At 44.5% G+C, this 20,011-nt stretch overlaps 1 protein-coding gene across 1 annotated transcript in view; it reads left to right on the forward strand.

Annotated features, from left to right (window-relative positions):
* Positions 1 to 1,402: 1,402 nt before the first annotated feature.
* The window catches only part of KCP (kielin cysteine rich BMP regulator), a 120,338-nt gene continuing 101,729 nt past the window's right edge, over positions 1,403 to 20,011 (forward strand). Inside the window, exon 1 of the mRNA XM_083183269.1 lies at positions 1,403 to 2,081. Within this exon, the coding sequence (XP_083039395.1) occupies positions 1,970 to 2,081 (112 nt within the window). The 5' untranslated portion in view covers positions 1,403 to 1,969. The remainder of the gene's footprint in view (positions 2,082 to 20,011) is intronic.

Consider the following 20,011-nt stretch of genomic DNA (forward strand, 5'->3'; position numbering starts at 1 on the left):
CTGGTATAGTTCAAGCACAGGAACCCTGTGGGACTACACATCCCAGCATGGACCTTTCCCCACTTTTGGTTGCAATTTGTACCTCCACAAAAGCTGGGGGACACAGTTTACCTTTATATATGGGTACACTTTCAAGAAGAGCGATACTTCAGTTCCAATCCATACCCCCACATCTAAAATCTCACTTCGACCACTGTGTATATATATATATATATATATATATATATATATATATATATATATATAATATATATATATATATATATTACAGGTGGAGCTAGTTTCATCTATCTGGCCAGCATGCCATATCTTCCATCCAGGGATGCGCAATTGTCTCACATGTACACGCATCCCATTCTCGGCGAACAGCGGGAAACTGAAAGATATGGCGCGCTGGCCGGATAGATGAAACTGGCGTATCGGCTCTTTGTCTTACCAGAACAAATTTTTTGGCTCTTTGCCTCTGATTGGTTGGCCACCCCTGCCCTAGTGGATGGTAGGGCATGAAATACCGCCTGTTGGCACAGGTCGGCTCAAAAAACTGTGAAAAACCCCATGTCGACATTTTGACTGTCGACCTGGACCCATGTCGGCCTAGAACTATGTCGACCTATCACCATGTCGTCTTAACGATGGTCGACCAATTTGCTGTAGACCCAGTGACCGTATCCCAAGCTAACTGCACCACCATCCTGTAACCTCAATCTCCCATCAACAGGCACCGTCTTCTGAGTAAACAAAGCAACCATGAAATTTAATAAAACACTGCAGTGAATGCAATTTTTTTTATTTTTATTAATGGTAGTTATACTATGAGACCAAGCTCCTCCGTGTTTTGGAAAGGGTCCAGAAAAATACTATTTTATGTCCTTAGGCTAGACAAGTAGAGAAGCATAACAGACACAGTTCATATATCAGAGATATTTCATGCCATAGCCCCTATTTTGAGCATTAACCCCTCAGTTCCCAGAGCACGTGCAGCAGGCACTCTCCACTACAAATGAATTATTGTTCACAGTATGACCTCTCGTGTTGCTGATCCACCTTCCCGGAGTAAATGCAGATTTACACCCCAGCCCCCAACTCTTCTAACTAGTCTAGTAGTACTAGAGATGAGAAGAGGAATTTGGTGTGAATTTCAGAGGCGGTCCCGGGGGCGGTGCAGAAAAATAATGAGTAGGAGGGAATGCAAGATTAGGAGGATCTGAGAAGGGTCAGGGCGGGATAGTAAAAGAAAGAGTTGAGGATGGATGAAAGAGGGGGAGGAACGGGGGAAGGAATAGAGGAGTGTCCGAGAGAAAGGGAGCAGGAGAGAGGGAGGGGAAATATAGTGAAAAATGAGAAAGGGGAGGGATAGAAAGAGGCACAGAAGGGAAAAAAGTTTATCAAAAGTATCCTCTGCCTTCTTGATTTATTACAAAAGGGTCTTCAGCATTACCATACAGGGACCCATTGGTGCTGCCCCTAATGAGCAGGAGGAGCCTGACACTGACACTTGCATGGCATTCTGTCCTGTGCCCCCGCGCCAATAGGAAACTAATGATTGTATATCGCCTCCAAGGACAGGACTGCTCTGCATTTCCCCTCCACTGCACACACTTCCAGGTGAAGCTGCTCCGTCCTGGACCAGAGAAGAGAATCCCCCCGCTCTATTGTATGCGCCTAAGGAGAAGGCAGCGTTCCTGCAGACTGGCTCTGTCTCTGGCATGCACCAGCTCATGTCTGCATTCTGGGATCTGAATCTACATAGTGACTCTCTGCGGAGACAGGATTTCTGATAAACCCTTATATGATGGTGACAGTAGGGGAAGTCCTCGCCGCTGTGACTTGTAACTGGATTTTATATAATAGAGTGCCACATTTGTGTTAATACCGGTCAGGTTCCCAATGTGTTATGGGAAGCTCCTGCTACTACTAGTGCGCTGAGCAGTGTGACCCTGGCAGGCACTGTAGTTCTCTAGGCTACACCATGCTGTCACCAGGATGGACTCTTTTTATGCCAATTCTCTTAAAGGCTGTTTGCTGTCAAGAACAAGCTCATCATGATCTGGACCTTCCTCTGCAGTACTACGATGACAATGGTGAGTAGTATACTTGTCTGTATTACCATGGGGAGATTATTACTGTCAGGAACTCTCAGGAGAGTACAATGTTTCCACTCCTTGTACTGTATAATAGCAGAATGGTTTACATCTCTCAAACTTTCCATAAATATTTAAACTTAATGTAAATAGTTGCCATTAGTTGTGCCTTCTGCTAGTGGGGTGTGCTTGGTGGTGACGTCTGTATGGAGAGGATTATACTGACAACCCAGCTCGAAAAAAGATGAAGATTTATTTATATATTTATTACCAGGTATTTATATAGTGCACACATATTCCACAGCGCTTTACAGAGAACATTTGTCCATTCACATGGATTTACTTTGGGGACCATTTATCATTGATTGCTTAAAAACGATAATAATGCATTTGCAATGAATCTGCAGAATGTGATCACATTGTGTGAATTTATCACAAGGACAGAGCCTCCGAAAGGAGCCTGTCCCTGGACGGGATGTAATAAGCCGAAAATGCAGTGAAACCCCCGTTTTATCACATTTTCTTATGGCCTCCGTCACCGCACCGCGATGCTAGCCGCATATGTTAGTACATATGCACTAGCATCGCGGCGGGGGCATTGAGTATTAACATACATCCTGACCCCTGTGATGTACTGAGAGCAGGATGTATTAACATACATCGCCGCCCCTCGCCATCCCCCGCGGAGATGATAGCGCATATTTACTAACATGTGGCTAGCATCGCGGTGCGGTCCCCCCGTGATACCTGTGATGTGGTGTTCGGGCGGGTCTCCATCACCTACTTGGCTATGCGGCATTCCTGGCGTCTCCTTCTCCCGCCTGCAGCCGGAAGGACATCCCCGGCTAGCTGTGACATGGTGCTGGGGGAGAAGGAGCAGCATGGAGGATGGGGAGGGAGGGTAGGAAGGCTGCAGAGGACGGAAGGGGGTGATAGAAGGCAGGGCTGGAAACAGAAATCTTGGGGCCTGATACTAAGATATGTCATTTATGTCCCCCCCCCCATTTCTATCTATCTATCTATCTATCTATCTATCTATCTATCTATCTATCTATCTATCACACACACAGACATGGTTGTGGGACATAAATGAGTGGGAGCAACCAGTTTACACTGCCCTCTACCCAGGTCCTAGCCATGTTCCACCCAGGTCAGGTCCTGGGTAAAAGTCCCGTGTAAAGGGACACGGCATGACCCATTTACACCGCCACTGACCCGGGTCTGACCCACCGATGACCTGGGTTTTTGCCGCGGTGTAAAATGGGTATAAGTGACTTGTGGGTGAACCTACAGTCTCTTTTAGATTCTGTTGAATCAAGTAGTAAAAGAGCAACATCATAATGTCATTTAGTTATATAATCACTGAAACCTATAGTATTATTATAATAAATAATAATAATAATTATTATTATTGTTTAGTAGTATTGCCCAAGCATACAGTTATATATATATGGACCAATATTATAAAGATGTTTTTCGTTTATATTCCTCAGCATAGTTATATAAGAGTCCTTTCAATAAGACTTGACATGGGATGCAGCGGTATTAGAGCCACTGTTGCCAATGTGGTGTGTGATCGTTTATCTGTAACATTGTAAGAAATGAGCATGCTGACATTTGTAGTTTATGAATATATTTTGCATCTTTTTAGCCCCCTACGTTTCTTCATGGGTTTTCCTCTCTTGGTACACTCCATATGAGAGAAACACACACAACCTTGTGTTGTATTATAAATAAAAAGGAATGTTGCATTTTGGAGGTCATTCTAGTTCACTCGCAAAGCTGTGAAATTCACAGCTTTAAAAGCCACACCCCCCTCACATGCCGAGTTCCGCCTCACATGTGCGAATAGATGTTTTGCATAAACATCCATTCGCAGCTTGCGTGCAGGGAGGAAATGATTTGATGGTCGGCAACCATCGGATGATTTCTAAGGGCTACCTATCCGAATGTGCAGGGGAGTGATCAAATCAGAATGACCTCCTTTGTACATTATGAGACTTGTTGTGGATGTGTGTCTGAAAAAGGCTGGGCCTGACCATCAATAGAGCTTTTTGTCATTACACACATGGACTATGGCTCTGCCTATCTTTATACACAGTGTAAGGCAGTTCTTTGTTCCCCTTTTGGGAGAACTATAGTCACTTAGGATTTTACCAATAATTCCTCCCTAGCTCCTACTATTAAAATATCAAGGTCTATTCTACTTTACAGGTTGAGTATCCCTTATTCCAGTGGTGGGGAACCTCAGGCGCGGGGGCCATATGCGGCCCCTGTAGCCGGTCTGAGTGGCCCCCCACCCTCCCGGTGGCTTTGCCGGGAGTCAAGTACAGGGGAATTCTTGGGAGAGGTCGGTAGTTTTCGCGAGATTCATCTTAATCAACAGCAGCCGGAGACTGTCCGTCCTATTCAGCGGCAGCCGCCGGAGCCTGTAACGGCTGCAGCAGGACAATTTGTAAGAGAAATTTTTACATATGGCCCACAAAGGATTTTTTCCCCATACAAAGGCCCTTGGCACAAAAAAGGTTCCCCACCCCTGGATTATCCAAAATGCTCAGGACCAGAAGCATTTTGGATAATGGATTATTCCGTATTTTGGAATATTTATACTTCAATGAGGAATCTTGAGGTATCTTGCATTTATGCTGTATAAACACATCAAACACATGAAATACACACAAATATATCTTATTTGTGCATGAAACAAGGTTTTAAAACATGAAACAAAGTTTGTGCACTATCTCAGGCACTGAAATTGAATGCTAAGCAATCATTTTCATATCATGTCCCCAGTAGTGCCAATTACAGATGTCCCCTGTAGGTTTTTAGAAAAAGAAATATGTTTTTCGTAATAATTTGGATAATGGTTATTTGGATAATGGATACTCATTCTGTATTTGAATACTGAATTACTCATCTTCACCACAGCCCAGGTCAAACCATTCTCTACCTGCAGCTCTAGTTCAATTTGTTGAGTGGATAAGCAATAGGAAGAATTAGCACATTCTCAAATTATTCAAATCATTTTAATGTTTATATGTATGTATGATAACTTCCATTTTTTTATCCTGCTCTTTCTGGCAGACATGCCCAATTATATTTTTCTTTCTCTTGTTGACATTTTGACTGTCATCCTTCGTAAATTGTTAACATATTGGTGTCCACATTCTGAATGTTGATCTATTTAAAGTCAACTATTCATACCATTACAGAGGTGGTCATGTATAAATGATGCACAAGACAATACACTTTGATTACATGAGTGCATCTACTGTAGTTTGGTCCACTCAGCAAGCATCAGTAGGCACCTCCATCCACCACTGCTGTGATCGTTTTTCACCTAAACTACTGCTAACATGATAATTAAATGTGCCATGACATCATAACTGTCTTTATAAAAGTGTGACAAAAATGTGTTGATGCTTGTTACGTTGAACCAAGTAAGTTTGGAATTGCGCATCTTAGCTGGTATGCAACATACTGTAAAGGTGTAAAACAGGTTGCTATGAAAGTATAGGCTAATAGATGAAGAGAGGGAACTACCATAGGTGAAAACTGATTTTTGATTTCCCTCTTATAATGGTATCTTTTCCTCACAAAGGAGTATTCTGATCCATGGAGTATTTACAAAATCAAAATGAATTCACATAATGACATCACACATAAAGGATAAAATTAATAACAAGGTAAAAGTGGTGCTGGGTATTGGGATGTGGGCAGTTTCCCCCAAGGTTCATAAACACAAAAGCCTTAATCTGGATAGACTTTATGTGTTACCTTTATTCTACCCATACTGCTGTTGTTCCTTAGTGTGTATCATATTTGGTTTATCTTCTGGTAATGTGCTGCATACCAGGTGATCCTTCAAATTGGAGGATTTTCTGTGTATGAGTTTGGGTTTTTTGGGTATGAGATTTTTCAACCCTGGATCCTTTTGTAGAAGATACCATGTCTTTCTAATGATTTTTCCACATCTTTGTGATTCTTGTCAAACCTTGTTATAAAGGAAATCTGCTGTTCTGTGGTTAGCCCTTTTGCCTCAACTCAATCCATTTTTTTGTTTTGTTCAGGGGAGGCTTTCTTGGTTTTTAAATAGGGTCTCCTCTATTATGCTCGTGAGGAGATTGTTATCATATCGTTTAATTAGGAAATTGTTCTTCATGGTCTGTATCTGTGTGTGACTTATTTCCTCTTTACTGCAATTCCTCTTCACTCAAAAAACTGTCTTAGGGAATACTTTGAGTCATGATTTGTGGTGTTGACTGTCTCCGGGAATGTATGTGTTAACATCTGTCGGTTTGTTGTAAATTGTCTTCTGTACTTTATTGTTTGCACTGTAAATGGAAGTTAGTTTCTTTTTTTACTAAAGCAGAAGATGAGATGTATGTTTCTGTTCATATTGAGGGATGTTGCAAATTTATTAAATGAATGTTCCTCTCCTTCCCATATTAGGAGAATGTCATTGAATATACCTTCTCCACTGAATATGTTTCGTACCCCAAGCTATGTAGTTGTAAATATGGTGTTCAGCCCAGAATTATATAAATAAATTTGCATAGCTTGGGGTGAGTTTTGTCCCCATTACAGTTCCCTTCGTCTGTAGGTAACACTTCCGTTCAAAGTAAAAAAAAGTTGCTATTTAGGATGAAGGAAATAGACTTCAGAATGAATAACTTCCGGGGTTCTGTATATTTTTTGTAAAGAGTAGGATACAGCATTAATGCCTTCTGTATGGGATATACATGCATACCCCATACAGAAAGTCACCAATGACCTGCTCTCAGCCAAATCCAGGGGCCACTTCTTTCTGCTTATCCTTTTGGACCTCTCTGCTGCCTTTGACACCCTCTCCTCCTCCATACACTTCAAAACATTGGCCTCTCTGACCGGTCTTCAACTGGTTTTCCTCTTACCTCACTAACCGCTCCTTCTCAGTCTTTGCCTCTGGCAACACCTCACCACCTTCCATCCTTCCTGTCGGTGTCCCTCAGGGTTCCATCCTAGGCCCTCTTCTGTTCTCACTGTACACCTCTTTTCTGGGTGCACTCATTAACTCCTTTGGCCTCCAATACCACCTCTATGCAGATGACACACAAATCTACATCTCCTCTCCTGATCTGTCCCCCACTGTTCTCTCTCAGGTTTCCAACTGCCTCTCCACTATCTACTCCTGGATGTCTAAATTCTCCCTGAAGCTCAATATGGACAAAACAGAACTCATTATCTTTCCCCCACCCAGAGCCACACCCCCTACTAATATCTCAATCACTGTTAACAACACCATCATCTCCCCAGTTCCCCCAACTCCGCTGCCTGGGTGTCACTCTTGACTCCTCTCTCTCCTTTGCACCCCACATCCAAGCTCTGGCCCATTTTTGTTGGTTCCAGTTACGCAACATTGCTCGCAGCAGGCCTTTTCTCTCACTCACTGGTCATCTCACGGCTCGACTACTGCAATGTTCTCCTCACCGGCCTCGCTCGATCCCAACTGGCTCCCCTCCAATCTGTCCTCAACTCTGCAGCCAGGCTTATCTTCCTCTCCTGACGCTCTACTTCTGCCACACCACTTCAACAAAATCTGCACTGGCTCCCATTCCCCTACAGAATCCTCTTCAAACACCTTACACTCACGTACAGGGCCATCTCTAATTCCATTGCTCCATATATCTCTAATCTCCTCTCCATTCATACACCCTCCCGCCCTCTACGGTCGGCCGACGACTGTTGTCTCTCCTCCACCCTGATCACTACTTCCCAAGCTAGAGTTCAGGACTTTGCCTGTGCTGCACCCCTTCAGTGGAATGCACTCCCTCGCTCCATTAGACTCTCCCCAACCCTGCAAAGCTTCAAACGGGCACTGAAAACTCACCTATTTATCAAAGCGTACCCTGAAGCTGATTCTCTGACCCCCTTCCTACCTACATCCTGCTATCAAGCCACCACCCACTTGCTTGCGCCTCAAGTTTTTGCACCTCATTTTTTTGTTTACCTCATGTAATCTGTCTGTTGTAATGTGTATTGAACTGTGGCGCTCTTTATTTGTACTCTATTTTTGTTATTTATTCAATGTAATACTGTTTTGTCTCCCTGTACTATTCCTTTGTACGATGCTTCGAAACACTTGTGGCGCCTTATAAATAAAATTATAATAATAATAATAATGCATACAACAATGTAACATCACCAGTCCCTAAAATTTTGAGAGTATTCCAATCCATGGAGAGTTGATATAATTCAGATTTTTATAAAAAATGTTCTTTACATGAAGCCTATAGGTCCAACAAGCCAGCCCTAGCACACCGGCACTTGGAAAACCACAAGTACCAGCATTCCTGGACATAAAGGGCCCACTGGCAGCTGTAATCCTCCTGTAAAGAAAATAGTTAAATAAAGACATGTCACTGAATGTTTTACTAGTGTATTAGGCAGCACATTCTTCTTGGTGGTGGCAGGCTTTAAGCTCTTTTACATGGCCGCAGCCCATCAGGACTCACAGGCATCTTCTTCAGAAGCTCTTCTCACTCCTTAGCTATTGGACTGACTCTCATCAGCTAGATAATATTATCAAGTACAAGGAAGCGAGGTGATGATGTTGTCAACCACGATTGGCTTGCTGCAGCCATCTAGTTTTTTAAAAATATCACTGTGACCATTTAAAAAAAATATCCCCACCCATTGCTGAACTCTGCCAGTAAGAATTTGAGTCCCTCTGCTGCCTCTTTCCACCACCCCATGCATTATCCTACTACTATTCCCATCGCCAGCACTGCCTTGCCAGTTGCCCCATCATCATGTCCATTGCCACTGCTGAAGCCATGCTAACCAGTAACCACGCAGCAGTAAAGGATGATGCCAGGATCCCACCGGATCCTGCTTGCCTCTATGCTGATGTTGTGTTGAGCTGCATAGACCAAGATCAGTCACCTGCTCCTATCTGAGAAGCATGTACAGTCAAGAATCATCCGCCTGTTCAGTGATTAGTTCTTAGGTTTTTAGGCCTGTTTGAAAACCATGAGACCCGACAGGTGACCAAGATCGATCATACGGGTCTGTTGGCATAGGGAACACAGTTGTTCAATGTTGAACAGACTTGTTGATTGAGGGTCAGATTTGGCAAGGATTAAGGGAATACTGTAGGTTCTCCCAATTACTCAGTTGTGCAGAGGCCTAAATAACCCTCCCTACTTGCAGCCTAACCCCCCCCCCCCCGCCAATGCAGCCTGATCTTAACCTTCCTTGTTGGCGCCTAACCATTGACCCCTATACCCTGTTGCCTAAACCTAATCCCCCATGCCACAGCCTAACCCATAACCCCTCCCTTCAAAGTGTCTAAACCTAACCCTCCCTCCCTGCAGCCAACCTTCCTGTTTCAGCATCCTCATCCATGTCAAAGTTCTAACTGCAATATAACTGCATCCCCTGCATAGCGAGTCATTATTATAATTCCCTGAATGTCCTGAAAGGTTGTTGGCAATATACAATTTTATAATAAAAATAATAATTGGTCGAAAAAGTAAGATAAAGGACATGTTAGGCAGTAGTACCAAGGAGGCATATCGGATTCTGACTATTAGTTACTGTATATAAAATACAAGTAAAAACAGAATAGCTGAGACTTCCGGTTCCGCCCCTGGAAGATGCGGTAGTGGGAGAGTGGAGCTCCGCTGACCAGGCACCCCACACCGCTAACAACACGGCTTGATAGCCTCCAAACTGCCCGCCCGCCACCCTAATCCTCCGCACAAGCCCCCGCTGCATGAAGCGCTACCTCAGCGCTATGCCCAGCAGCACCAGCCGCCAGAAAAGAGACAAGACGCCGGGATCCAAGATGGCGCCGGACGCCATTCCCCGGAGAACAGCACCTGCCTCCCCAAACGCTTCCAGCACAAACAAAGGAGCGCTGACCACTAGCAGCACTGACACACCTATGGAAGCTGACCTGAATCCCCACAGTGAGTACCTGTCCCCCGGGACACACTTGCCGCCCTCATCTGCCCCTGTGACCTATGGAGACATGGTGGAAGCCATTAGAACTGCCATAGGACCCCTCCTAAAGGCACAAACAGCAGACATTAATAAACAAATAGCGCAGCTGCAGCAGAGGGTACAATCCACTGAACAAACAGTGGGAGCTAACTTTGCAGACATCAGTGAACTGAAAGATTCCCTGCAAGCCTCCCAGAAGGAAATAACATATTTGCACAATAAGGTGCAAGATTTAGAAAATCGCTCGCGCAGATGTAACCTAAGAATTATTGGGCTACCTGAAGCAGTCAGAGGACAAGAATTATTTGATTTTATTCGAATCACCTTGCCTGAAATACTACAAGTCTCTGATAAATGTGAAGATTTAATCATTGAAAGAGCTCACAGGTTAGGCTCAACTCGCCCACAAGATGGGGCTAGACCCCGGGCAGTTATTTTCAAAACTCTCAATTTCCTACATAAGGAACTGCTGTGGTCAGCGTCGAGAAAAATCAAGGACATAACATGGCAGGGAACAAAAATTCTACTCTTCCAAGATTTCTCGGCGGAATTATCCAAAGCCAGGAGAGACTTTGCTCCCGTATGTGCCAAACTGATTAACGATGGAACCAAATTTGCTATGTTATACCCAGCTAGGCTGCGGGTCTTCAAAGATAATACCTTTAAGGACTTCACCTCCCACCTGGACGCAGAAGCATACCTGCAGGATGAAGCTGAATCCTCTCGACCTCCCCATGACTGGGCCGACGAACAATCCTAAGGAAACTTGCAAAAGCTCCATTTCATGCTTACCCCTTTTTTGCAAGAATCCCCCCCCCCCCCTTTTTTCTCCATATTTCCCTGATAACCTAAAACGAAAACTGCTTCTGTGAGAAGAATCACCCCCCTCCCCCCATCAAATATTCTCCCACTCCTCGACAGACTCCCCCCCCCCCACCTCTTACTCACCACAGATCCCATCTTCATGAAGATCAACTCAAAACTTTATTCGAATCTATATACTAAACTGAGTGACGCCATTACTCCTCTTCCTTCTAATCCACACTACTCGACTCCATAAGCCACCCGAGAACTTCAACTGCGGAGACAGAAGAGTCGACATACCTCTCTCACCTCCCCAATCCTTCCCCCCTATTTTGATCTCACCCCCTACCCTTCCACAGAAGCAAAGGCATCAGAATTAATACACGGAGAAATGAAACACACAGTATGCCTCCCGAACCAGGAACTTTAAAATCCGTGGTCACTGGATCAACGATACCTTTCTCCCTCCTCCCCCCCCTCCCCCCCCCCCCTCCCTTTACAGTTCCATTGTTGCCTGTGGCGGGCGATATGTTCAAGTTAACGCCAAGTTCAAGTTATTTGTTATAATCATTTGATGTTATACTATAATGTGTGTGTGGGGATAGCACCTGGGTAGTGGTGCGCCCCTGTTCTCCCCAACCCCCTCCTGACTGAGTGCCTTGACTGATGGTCGAGACCCTCAGAAAGTCTTTCTGGAAGTCATTGTTTACATGTTTTCACCCACCCCCCTCCTCCCTCTATTTTTCCCCCTCAAGCAGCATTGTTGTTGTAACTAAATGTTGTCCGCTAGGACATAAAACTTTGATGTGTGAACCTTACCGACTACCCATTCCCAGTATGGACTCATGTCTGAGCTGACAATTGGTAGTTGGAATGTAGGCGGGATAAATTCACCGCAAAAAAGAAAACGCATATTAATGTATCTCAATAAGCTACATCTTGATGTTGTGTGCCTGCAGGAGACTCACCTTACCCAGCCTGAGTCGGCTAAACTCCGGACGCTGGGATGGCAGGTTCTTTCTTCAGCATCCTTCAACTCAAAGGCCCGAGGAGTAGCAATCATAGCTCGGAGACAACTACCCATCACAGCAGAAATACTTCAAACAGACCCAGAAGGTAGATATACCATTTGCCGCATCACCCACACACAATCCCAATACATATTAATTAACATCTATGCCCCTAACACATACTCCAGACAATTCTTCTTAAATATAATCAAAAACCTCACACCCCTACTACACTTACCTATCATTCTCTGTGGAGACCTTAATCTAATATCGGACCCACAACTTGATAAACAATTCCCTACTTCAAGAAACCTCCCTAAGTTAGGTGTCCCGGCACTGGCGAAAAGACTCAACCTAATAGATGTATGGAGAATTTTCCATCCCACTGAAAGGGATTTTACATGCCTGTCCGCCTCTGCCGGAACACTCTCCCGCATAGACCACATCTTGTTATCGGAAAACCTATTCCCAAATATTCTCTCCTCTTTTATAGAACCCATCTCCCTCTCAGACCACGCTGTTATATGGGTAAAAATACGCCTATCCTACGAAAAAAGTCCCATAATAACATGGAGATGCCCCTCATACTTACCAGCCTCAGCCTCTCTAAAACAGGCGGTACATGCAGCATGGGATGATTTCGCTCTACATAACAAACCCACTGAACAAACCAACCCCGCCCTCTACTGGCAGGCCTCGAAGGCCACCATCAGAGGAACCATGATTGCCCACACTGCATATCAAAGGAAAAATATTGCACGTGAATTTGTACAAGCCCAAACATCCCTATCCGCCAAATATATCCTCTTTAAAAATTCCCCCTCACCCCTCACCAAAATAGAATACCAAAAGGCAAAATCCACATTTGAAGGTCTTTTCATCAAATCTGAATCCCTATACACCTTTAAATCAAATGCACGATTCCATAAATTTGGAAACAAATCCAGCAAGCTCCTAACAAACATGCTCAAGGGACACCAATCCGCTTCACTAATTCACCCCCTCAAGAAACCAGATGGCTCCCTGACAACCTCAAACAAACAAATAGCCCAAACCCTACACACCTTCTATAGCTCCCTATACAGCTCCCCAGATTCAGACACACAACAAGCCCAGCAATTCTGGGAAGGCCTACCCATTCCACAACTCCCCCTAACCCTAACAGACACCCTCACGGCCCCTTTCACCCCAGAAGAAGTAGCAAAGATAATATCTGGACTACAATCTGGCAAAGCCCCTGGCCCAGATGGCCTAACCTCAGATTACTATAAACTCCTAGCCCCGAAAATTGCCCCCACCCTAGCAGCAGTTTACAATCAAATTATGCAATCCAATAGCGCCCCCCCATTTTTTAATCTGGCCACCATCAAGGTCCTACCAAAAGCAGGTCGAGACCTTACAGACCCGGGTTCTTACAGGCCCATATCCTTATTGGATATAGATTATAAAATTCTCACTAAAATACTTGCAGAAAGGCTAAAACCCCTACTCCCCTCCCTGATCCATACAGACCAGACCGGTTTTATAACAGGAAGAAACCCAGTGACTAACATCAGGAAGGTCCTGACAGCCCTACATGTATCCCAGGGGACGGTGTCGAACGCCCCGCTGGCAGTTTTGTCCCTTGACGCGGAAAAGGCGTTCGACATGGTCCACTGGGACCATCTATACGAAACTATGCGTAGATTCTCCCTCCCCGAAAAATTCATTAACATCCTCCAATCCCTATACAGAAATTCAGCCTCCAGACTAATGTGTAATGGCCTGCTATCAGACCCTTTCCCAATAACCCGAGGCACAAGACAAGGATGCCCTTTATCCCCGTTACTCTTTGCACTAGCCCTCGAACCTCTTGCAATTGCACTACGACAAACCCCCTCCTTTACAGGTATAAAAGTGGAGAGTGTGGACCTCAGGGTCTCGCTCTTCGCGGATGACATGTTATTATTTCTAACGGCACCAGAACACTCCCTGCCAGAAGCCCTAAAGATTATCCAAACATTTAGCTCCTTTTCGGGTTATAAAATCAACATCTCAAAATCAGAACTCATGATGCTAAAAGGCCCCCCTCCGCTCTTTCAGGCAGGGACTGAGATGCATACTATAAGAATGCAAACATCCCAATTAAAATATTTGGGAGTCCAAATTCCGCCTAAACTAGAAAGACTATACTCTTGCAACTTTGATCCCTTATTCACATCCATAAATAAAACCATGGATTCATGGATGGACTTGCCTCTGTCCCTGCTAGGGAGAGCGGAGGTAATAAAATCCATAATAATGCCCAGGTTATTTTATGTCATGCAAATGATCCCCATAAAAATTAAGAACTCAGACGTGAGAAAATTCAATTCCAGAATAACAAAATTTCTCTGGAACGGAAAAAAATCTAAAATAGCTCTCCACAAATTACAACTTCCCAAAACAATGGGAGGACTCAACATCCCCAATCTTAAACAATACTCCAAATCTCTCCTGTGCCGGTTTGCAATAGGTTGGCTAACAGAATCTAATAACTACTCAGATTACTCCCTAGACTGCGCCCTCTTATCTCCCTTTTCCCCTAACGCCCTATTACATACACCGAAACATAAAATCCCAAAACACATACTACAGAACACACTCTTCTCAGACATACATGCGGCATGGTGGTCTGTCTCCCAAACGATGAATCTGGATCCCACGATATCCCCATGGATTCCCCTCTGGGGCAACCCATTATTCCCCCCAGGTTTGGATAGCGCGGGCACCCAAAGAATATTCCTTAAGGGTCTAAAAAAGATCTCCCAGGTTTTTGACCCGGGAGGCAATCTACTCTCCATCTCAACCTTACAGAGCCAATATGGGCTACCCCCCGGCTCTTTTTTCCCCCTCCTCCAGATTCTCCACTATGTGCGCTCTCTTCCCTTGCCTAAGCTCAAAGAGCCTGCCATGCTGAAGCTATCCGGAGTGGCCTCCAAACTCATGCAGGGTAAGTTTAAATCAAAAATGTTTTATGAAATTCTTGCTACTACACCTGCCCAGAAATATATGACACAGACTATGTGCTCGTGGAAGAGGGATATTCCTTTATTGAACGTTCCAGAAGATATCTTTAAATATCACAGTAAAATTATAAAAATACTGAAATCCTCTGTACTACAAGAGGTACACACAAAGTTTCTACACAGAGCATATATATCCCAGCATCAGAGAAGTTTCTTTGTGCTGGAGGAGGATGGCTCTTGTCCGAAATGTAGACTGCAGGGGGCTTCCTTCTTCCACAATTTCTGGGCCTGCAGGCGCATAACAAGGTTCTGGAATAAATTGATATGCCATATTAGATATACATATGATCTCCCTGCACAACTATCCCCCCTCCCTCTCCTATTCGCCAATTTTGAATCTTGGAATATCCCCCCCTCCTCTACCAACCTGTTACCCATACTCACGCTCACTGTCACTGTTGCAAAAAAAGTCATCCTCAACTCATGGATAAAACCCCATATCCCAACAGTGAATGAAGTCGACTCCCTATTATTGAAATACCTATACTACGAAAGGTATGACATTATAAGAAACTCCCTCCCCTCCTCACATGAGAAATTTTACAAAACCTGGGGACCTTTCATCAAGAGCCGCCCCCAAGAACAAATTCTGGAAATATGCAAATTGATAGAAATACCTCTCGAAGTCCCATGAACCAATTACAAAATACCACAAAACCATCTTGTCTTAACAAACAACAGCTGCTCCCCCCCCCCCTATTTCCCCCCCCCCTTTCTTTTTCATTGTATTCAACAGTTTACCCCTATAAATTGAAAAATTGGTTTGACAATGTGAATTACTCTCCGAGACATGAAGGCTGCGACCATATACAATTTTGCCGCAAGACGGTATTACAGCAAAAATAAGCTATTATTTATCAGCCTCCTGGAAGGCTTATGTTTGTAATCTTCGTTCTATCTTGACGATGTTATGTTTTGTATTTTCTATACCCACCTCCCAGGTGGAGATGATGTTAAATTTTTATATCCACTTGTCATAACCTTAATAAAAACAATTTAAAAAAAAAAAAATAACAGAATAGCTGTATACAATATTGTTACAAGAAAATTAATGTACAGTAAGGCAAACAATAACATTCTGTTAATTGCCTTTTTACGGGGAAGGGAATTACACCAGAGGGAGATGCATAGAGTACCGTATATACTCGAGTATAAGCCGACCCGAATATAAGCCGAGGCACCTAATTTTACCACAAAAAGCTGGGAAAACTTATTGACCCGAGTATAAGCCTAGGGTGGGAAATGCAGCAATGGTACATTTCCCTGTATAATAATAGCATGACACCACAGGCTGCTCCCCCTGCCTAATAGCAGGACACCACAGGCTGCTCCCCCTGCCTAATAGCAGGACACCACAGGCTGCTCCCCCTGCCTAATAGCAGGACACCACAGGCTGCTCCCCCTGCCTAATAGCAGGACACCACAGGCTGCTCCCCCTGCCTAATAGCAGGACACCACAGGCTGCTCCCCCTGCCTAATAGCAGGACACCACAGGTGGCTCCCCCTGCACAATACACCTTGGGACAACACAGGCTGCTCAGGCTGGGACACCACAGGCAGCTCCCCCTGCCTAATAGCAGGACACCACAGGTGGCTCCCCCTGCACAATACACCTCAGGCTGGGACAACACAGGCTGCTCAGGCTGGGACACCACAGGCTGATCCCCCTGCTCACCCCTGGGACACCACACACGGAGGGGGGAGGGAGCAACCGCCCCTTACCTCCTCCAGCTTCCGATTCCAGGGGGTTTGGTGTGCGCCGCTGACTGCTCCACTGGTACACGGCCGCCGCCATTGCCCTGCCGTCCACTTCGCTGCCCGGCTCCACTTTGAACAAAGGCGCGGCTACGGCAACATGGCCGCCGGCCTCCTGCACTGAGGACATGTATAGTGTAGGAGGCCAGCGGCCATGTTGCCGTAGCCGCGCCTGTGTTCAAAGTGGAGCCGGGGCATTGAAATGGATGGCTGGACGCACTGACTCGAGTATAAGCTGAGTGGGGGCTTTTTCAGCTAAAAAGAAGGCTGAAAAACTCGGCTTATACTCGAGTATATACGGTAAATAAGGTGATTGCATAGGCATCTGGAGGGTGCACTGTAACACAAAAGAAGTTTGGCTATTTTAAATGTGTGTGTTCACCTCAGAGTAGCTCTGTAATTATGGGATGGTATGATTCTTTGTAATCAGGTTATTCTGGTTTAAGGTATTGAAGGGGAACTCATGTTATCACGTGACATTGGTACCACCAGGAGACCTGGACTACTGGGACTGAGGCCAAATCCCCTCCTATAATGAACTTTATTGCTCTGACTCATCCTTAACAGCTGTGTGTGACAGAACAGCCAGAGCATACCAAACTGTGATGTGGGGGGAAATATGCAGAAAAAGTTTTCAATGATGTATTGCTAGCTCCCTGCATAGCAACTCTTATAGCTAGAGACCAGGCAGATTTATTCCAGTTCTGACAGACACCTTGGTGTAGTATTTTATGCAGGATCTGTGGGAAATGTCACCCTGCCTGAAATAGACATTTGGCAATTGATTATTATAAGAGAATAGCTGAAAATGTGCAATCAACCTCTTTGTATGAAATTCTTAAACTATAGAATTGGATGGGTACATATGTCTTGATATTCCATCTAATGGTTTGATACATTAAATACATTTATTTGTGACACAATTAGAGCCCTATATTTGTACAGGGAGGAGGGGTTGCCATGCCTCCCTGGATTTTGCTATTCACCATAAGTACTCAGGCCCGTGGCAGGTTTCAGCCACCCTGGACAAATTTAGAATGCCATTAAAATGACCTTGATAGTCTAGTCCGGAGGCTCCAGTGATGTTTTCAGGGCTTGTCAGTCAGTTGATGATGACTTCTACTGGATCCATTGACACTAGCTGCAGTGAGTATGCCTAAATTCTAACCCTCCACCTAGTGCCCAACCTTAACTCCCTACCTCCACCATTAGCCTAATGTGGGGTACACACCAGGACGATATGGCCCAAAACAAGCCAATTTAGATACAATTTCGACCGATTGTATGTAAATCGGCCGTGTTTTGGGCCATTTCGCTGCCCTTTTGATGCGATCCCGATCCGATGCTCGGCCCCGCAGGTCGGTCTTTTCTGAGATCTTACCTGCTGCAGGTAGGATCTCAGAAATGACCATTGTAGTGGGTGGGGGTCGCGATCGGATGGCGATCACATTTGGGGCATTTTTCACGGCGGGTCGGCAGCACGGTCAGCTCGTGAGCGGGTCGTACGTTCCTGTGACAACCCGCTCATGAGCACCATTGTCCTGGTGTGTACCGGGCATAACACTTGGTCTCTGCTATCAGTCCATAAAGAAGGTCAGCATTTCACATGTCAACATTTCAATAGTTAACATTGTGATCTACACATAAATATCAACATTTTTACTACATCCCCACTAAAAGTAGGGTATCTGTGCTTTTTTATTATTCATTTGTATGTCTGGGTAGATTATAATTTTTTTGGTAGAGTTGTATCCATTTACAAGATATATTCATTTGTTAATATGGTCATGGTAGATTAATATAAGTGAGGCTAATATTAATCTGACGTATAAATTTGCATTTGCAACTCATTGTAGTGTTGTTTTTTTTGTATTATTTTTAATATGCTATTACATTTATATACATTTCTGAATCTATTTTTAATGCTTTTCTTATTTTTTTGTGCTTTGTTCAAATTACTAGAGAAGAACCGTAATTCTTCTCTAGTATGCATAGTCTTATTATAGTATTGGTTCTGAATATATTGGATATGTACATTTATCTCATTTTAATTTGATTTGTAATGGTAATTGTAACTGTATGAATGCGAATTTAATAGGAATCTTTTTTTTTTAATCATTTACGAGTAAATGTTCAGAGGATGATGAACTGGCACTTGAGAGTGTTCGGCATGAGCTTGATTTAATGGATGATATCCAGATTAGTTTAGTCTAAAATAAGTAAAATATTCAGTAATAAAATGTAACGGAGATGGATTATAGCATTTGGTTATTACATCTCTTTACAACCCTGGCAGTATAACATATCACCATACATGGTTGTTTGTTGGCTACTCAGATGATGGAATTAATAATTGCTTTATTTTTAGCACTGATCTATTTCTAATCCTTATAAACAAATATTTTATTCATATAACCAATGGTATGTTAGGGGGCATATACACGGAGCAATGTTTACTTATTTTCTAAGCGATCTGTCTAGATTACTTAAAATTAGGAACGCATCATCCTGTGTGTATGCCCCCTAGCGATGCAGGGTCCTGCGTCTCATTGGGGCCCGCTCAGATATTTAGTACATGGATCGCTAAGTACATGATAGCCCCGTGTGTATGCAGCGTTGGAGACATCATGTGACGTGTTATTAATCAGGTTATGCTCTTTTGTTACATTTTGTTATTCATATGAAAATACTTTGCTTTTTAAAGAAGTTACTACTGTACTATTACACAATTGGCTTGATGTATCAAGCAGTGACAATAGTGGTTAAATGGAACAGTACAGAAGTCACACATAGTAAGCAAAAGACATAAAGGTAGTATTTATCAACAGGGCCGGTGCAAGCCCTGTAAGCGCCCCAGGCGAGCAGTCCGCCGCCCGCCCCGCCTCACCCGCTCCGACACCCCCCCTCCTCACCCTTGCTGACGGATTGGATTGCTGCTGTCCAGCAGGGGGGGAGGGCAGCGGGCACCGGGCGCTGACTACTGTGCTCCAAGGGGGGAAGCAGCAGGTTGCTGCTGTTCAGCAAGGGGGGACGGCAGCGGGCGCCGGGAGCTATCTACCGCACTCCAGGGGGGAAGCAGCAGGTTGCTGCTGTTCAGCACGGGTAGAGGGCAGCGGGTTCCGGGAGCTAACTACCGCGCTCCAGGGGGGGAAGCAGCATGTTGCTGCTGTTCAGCATGGGGGGAGGGCAGCACCGGGCACTGACTGCGAGTAGGCTCCAGTCAGGGGTGGGGACGGGGGTTGTTGTACTCACCTGCTCCTTGCTTAATTGAATTGGCTGGGTGTCCTGTACTGCTGCAGCTTGCCAGCTTTTTTCTGTCTTCCTGGTC

Source organism: Crinia signifera, chromosome 4 (assembly GCF_055691185.1).
Source record: "Crinia signifera chromosome 4, ASM5569118v1, whole genome shotgun sequence".
Taxonomy (NCBI): domain Eukaryota; kingdom Metazoa; phylum Chordata; class Amphibia; order Anura; family Myobatrachidae; genus Crinia; species Crinia signifera.